This window comes from Papaver somniferum, unplaced genomic scaffold (assembly GCF_003573695.1).
Source record: "Papaver somniferum cultivar HN1 unplaced genomic scaffold, ASM357369v1 unplaced-scaffold_133, whole genome shotgun sequence".
NCBI lineage: Eukaryota > Viridiplantae > Streptophyta > Magnoliopsida > Ranunculales > Papaveraceae > Papaver > Papaver somniferum.
Window position 1 is genome coordinate 12,169,417 of NW_020622492.1, and position 4,825 is coordinate 12,174,241.

General features: G+C 39.7%; 1 protein-coding gene across 1 annotated transcript; it reads right to left on the bottom strand.

The window, feature by feature from the left end:
- Positions 1-728: 728 nt before the first annotated feature.
- LOC113333619 (putative surface protein SACOL0050) lies at positions 729-1,304 on the bottom strand. Its single transcript, XM_026580044.1, has one exon. The coding sequence runs from the start codon at positions 1,302-1,304 to the stop codon at positions 729-731; it is 576 nt and encodes a 191-aa protein (XP_026435829.1).
- Positions 1,305-4,825: the final 3,521 nt, after the last annotated feature.

The window sequence follows — 4,825 nt, forward strand, 5'->3', positions numbered from 1 at the left end:
TTCAGCATTAGCCGACTTGTATCGGGCAAGAGCTTTAACAGTCCGTTTGGGTCTCAAACTACAAGAAGAATACTGATTCTTCTGATTATCCTACGACAAATTATTTTCTTTTGATCAATCACCCTGATTGAACGGAGATAAGAGAAAATGTGTAACTCACCGAAACGGATACTGCCGCAACACGTTCTGCGCGAGATTCACTTCTTGAAGAAACACTGCTTCCAGACATGGTGATGAGAGGTATGATCGTGATCAAAATTTATTATGATAGTATACAAAGGCAAGAGATGATGGATTGTTTGTGTAAGAAACCCTAGGCATTGCAAGTCGAAACGTGGATATTTATCCCATAACGGGTAAACAAGTTGTTGCGGTTTCTACTGAAACCCTAAATCTTGAATCAGAGGCATGAAGAATGGGAGAAGCGTAACAATACTGGGGACTGAACGTTCAGGTGTAGTCAACATTACGACTATAGAATGATTATTCGGCAGACCACCTATTTCTCTAGACAATTCATATAGTTGCACTTCGTGGATGATTATTGTCCACGTGGACATTGGTCCATCAACCGGAGATATGAAAAAGATTTGGAAAATGATACGACGAGGGATTATGATTCAAAAAATAATCTCTACAGAAACGTTTCTACAGTAAAACTTCTCAAATAACCAGAGAATATCTATTTCGACAAAAACAAATAATCTCAGAGAGGTTCATGAACAAGACTAGTCATCAGATTCATCGGGGCCATCAGATCTGTCAGAATTATCAGATTCATCATCATCGTCTTTCGCGGAATCCTCTTCGAGATCTTCGTCAGAATCACTATCAGGGCCATTGACGAATTCTGGATGAATATCAGGATCGCTGTATAATGAGTCCTGGTACTCTTCTTCTTTACGCTCAGCTTCAAGGTCAGCTTTGACCAGTCTCTCGATCTCCCTGGTATGCCGGTCTGGCTTAATATTGCGATCCTGAGGCACCCACACGGGTTCATCTTCCGAAGCATCAGAGTCAGAGGGTACACCATCGGCTCGAGATTGAAGTTTCTCTTCAGCTGCTAGCACTCTGCGCCGGACTCGGTCCCTTCTTTGTTGATGATCATCCAACCTATCATCCTCGGTTTTTCTCTTCATGAGCTCATCATAAGTGACTCTCCGGTCATTAAGAGGCATGCTAGGATTCGTTCCCTTAGCATGATTCATCTTAGATCGCGATTTGACTGCGGAAGCTTTGGAGTCTTCTTCAGAGGAGCTGGAAGAATAAATATCATAATCACTGCTACTGATGGAAGTCACCATCGTATGGAACCAAATCAGAAGCACAGGATTACAGCTATCCTAATATTGATTTCATAACGAAAATGGTAATCCTCAACTCTTACCTATTTACGATTTCACGTACTTAGTGATAACAACGTAAAACTTTGAAAACTTGCTTGCTTCTTCAAACTTGCAAGAACGAGCAAAATTTAAAGTCAAACACCTGACTTTTCATGAAACCATGAATGATCCATATAACCTTCCATATGAACATTCGCTGATTTTTACGTGAACACACACTATAAAATCACCAAACTCATGCGCACACTACAAGTTAATGAATTCACCAAATATTATTTTCTTTCAGCAATTTTCCATAAATCAATGTTTGATTTTTCTTTTAAAACAAAAGGTGAACAGGTCACGTAATTTAAAAAAAAATCGTGAGTTAATAACTCACGTACCTTATATAAAAAAAAACTTTTGCTCATACGAGCATTCGTCTATAAAATGAGGGTCTTTACTATTTTTGTAAAAGTCTACATATTCCAAACAAAGTTTTGAAAGTTCACACATAAATTTTATAATGAATTACAAGTCTTTTCAAAATTCCTTTAACTCTAAAGATTGCTATTTACTGCTTCTACTACGAACGAACCTACATTCCTAAAAGTACTTGTGAAAGTTCGTGCTTTCAAAATAAATTTGGGTTTTCATGAACCCTCATAAACAAAATTTTCTCTATTGCAATTAGACCATGTCTATTCAATAATATATGTGTCTCTTTCATATTAGGGATTTTTTGCTCGTTTCTTAAACTATTAAACGAACGGTTCAAAACAAACAAATTTCATAAAACCTACGCATACATGCACACATGGAATTTTTTTTCCAAAAACTCATGGAAAATTCATGAAAACACACAGCAAAAAAAAAACCACCGGACGTACCTGTCGGTGACTGTCGGCGATGCTGAGTCCGGCGGAAAATCTCCCCCTCCTGCTGCTACTCACGTGAAGGTGGTGAAGAGGGAAGTGCTTAGTCGACCAAAAAATAAAATAATTTTAGGGTTTCCTCCTTTTATATCAATTTTACTTCCAAAACCTAATAAAACATGGGCTTCCTTTTTTGGGATTGGGTCCATAAATCCTAAATCGACCAAAATTGGACTTTTGACCGACCAAATCAGCAATGCTTCATCTTTCCGTACTCACGGAATCGCACCCGATCAACTATCAGAGTTCTCACCCGCACATTTGCTTGTACATGACACCATTGGAGTAAATTGAGGATTCTGAAAGTACCTTTGCACGACTGAGTTCAAACCGGTGATATCATCGATTGAAAATCACCATTTAATGCTTACTGCAAACACGACTGTCCCTCACTAAGCAGGGAACTTAATGTAGATGGTGGATTTTCAACAAAGGTCAAAACCGTAAAATCATGATGCATGTTTCTGACACGGCTTTCAGGCATGTGACGATTCATATTTTATGAAGCCATGATGATTATGCATTTCGGAAGGCCTCCACTAGCTGAGCGTTTGATACCTCGCATTTCATCATGCCCTCTATGTAGAATAACATAATTGGGAGATTCTCCGTAAGATTGAGAGCAATAACGCCTTCAGGACGTCGGTGACACTCGTTGTTCCCTGACTACATGAGAGATACCCCCCTCTACATAGAAGAACGATTGGGCGTTCTCCGTAAGATTGAGAGCAATAACGCCTTCAGGACGTCGGTGACACTCACTGTTCCCTGACTATGTAGAGAGACCGTGTATATACCCAGACGGTTCTCCTTAAGATTGAGAGCAATAACGTCTTCAGAACTTCGGCGAAAATCCGATGTTTCTTGACTATGCACCTCAGAATGGGTATGACGCTTTAACTGGCTAATATCCCTTCTCGAATAGATTAATTCTACTGTGACATCCACCACTGGATTCCTAGAAAATAATCTATCTTATCTTATTACTCCTATTCCATGGTCAAACTCATGACTGGTTCTATGGAATGGCAATAGATAAATGTACTGCTCCGATTTCATGATCGAATCCACGGCTTGATCTCATGAAATGGTAATAGATATTACTCCTATTTCATGGTCGAATCCACGGCTGATCTCATGAAATGGTAATATCACCACCAATCTTATTACTCTGATTATGTGGTCAAATCCACGATCCCATGGAATGGTAATACCTATTTTATTATTATTCCGAATTCATGGTCGAATCCACGACTGATCCTATGAATTTATAATAATAAACTACTCTCTTTTATTGCTCAATTTCATGAATCATTCTCCACTGAATTTCATAAATTAGTAATAAATACTCAGCAATCGGGCATTTGAGCTATTCCCAAGTGAGTCCCATAAAATGGTGCAAGTGTACTCAACCATGATGCACGAACGAGCATCCAAAATGTGGACAAATGAGGAATCCCGCACAAAAAAGGAGAGAGAAAGTAATAACATTAAAATAACGGAGAAGTGCCCATGGGCCTGGCCCACCGGCCGGCCATGCCTTAGCTGTGGCCGGTCCCATGCTTCCTCCATTATTCTCCTTATTTTTGTTGTTTTCATGAACCCATGAAGACTCCTCCATTCTAACAACTTTCCTTGTTTGAGAAAAACTCATGGTTTCTCCATATTTTCATGGTTTCTCCATATTTTCGTGGTTTCATGAAAAATAATAATATAAAAATAGAGAAAGGAGTCACGGGACCGGGCAACTTAGACGGACGGCCATTCCCTAGCCGTGGCCGGTCCCACACCTTGCAATCTGTAATCTTTCATAAATTATTATTTCCCTCATCTTGTGAAACTTCCCTGTTTCAGCAAAAATCATGGTTTCTCCATATTTTCTCAAATATTGCTCAAACCGTGAAAAAGCCAAAGTCAACATGGTCCCATGACCAACTAGGCTTCTCACGAAAAGAATATTAAAATATTTCTATTTTGATATTTATAAAATATTGATCAATCGATCATACATGCTCATTCCTGCAAAAATCAAGAATTTCAATCAAGATGAAACTCTTTTGAAAATTCACAATGTTGCTCGAACGCACATCATAAAATGCTGAAAATCTCAGTACGGAAACACGGACACCATGGTAACACGTGCATGCCCTCTTGACCAACCAGGGTCATCCCTAGAGCTTGCACAAAGCCGATCCCACACGTTTTCCTAATTTTGACCTAATTTGCGCAATTACTCATACTGGGTCCAAGATTTTTCCAAACAACTTGAGATTTTCTCAATCGACCATCAGCCGGTCCCACACCCTCAAGGGCCGGTTCCATGCCTTCTTGGCCGGTCCCTCACTTTTTCATAATTAGGTTTTATCACCTAATGCTCAATCGAGCACTATTTCAATAAATGATGAAACCAACATTTAATCGTCATTCCTTCACCAACCGGTCAACTCGGAACCCTGGTGTGCGCTCACTCGAGCAATTGGGCATCACATGGACGTCCATAGTCCCGTGTGGTCGGTCCCTCCTTGGCTCATGACCTATTTTCAGCAATCCGTCAATTAATGAGCA

Bases quoted from the DNA above. Each gene is read 5' to 3' on its own strand.
- LOC113333619 (XM_026580044.1), bottom strand. From the start codon at position 1,304: ATGGTGACTTCCATCAGTAGCAGTGATTATGATATTTATTCTTCCAGC.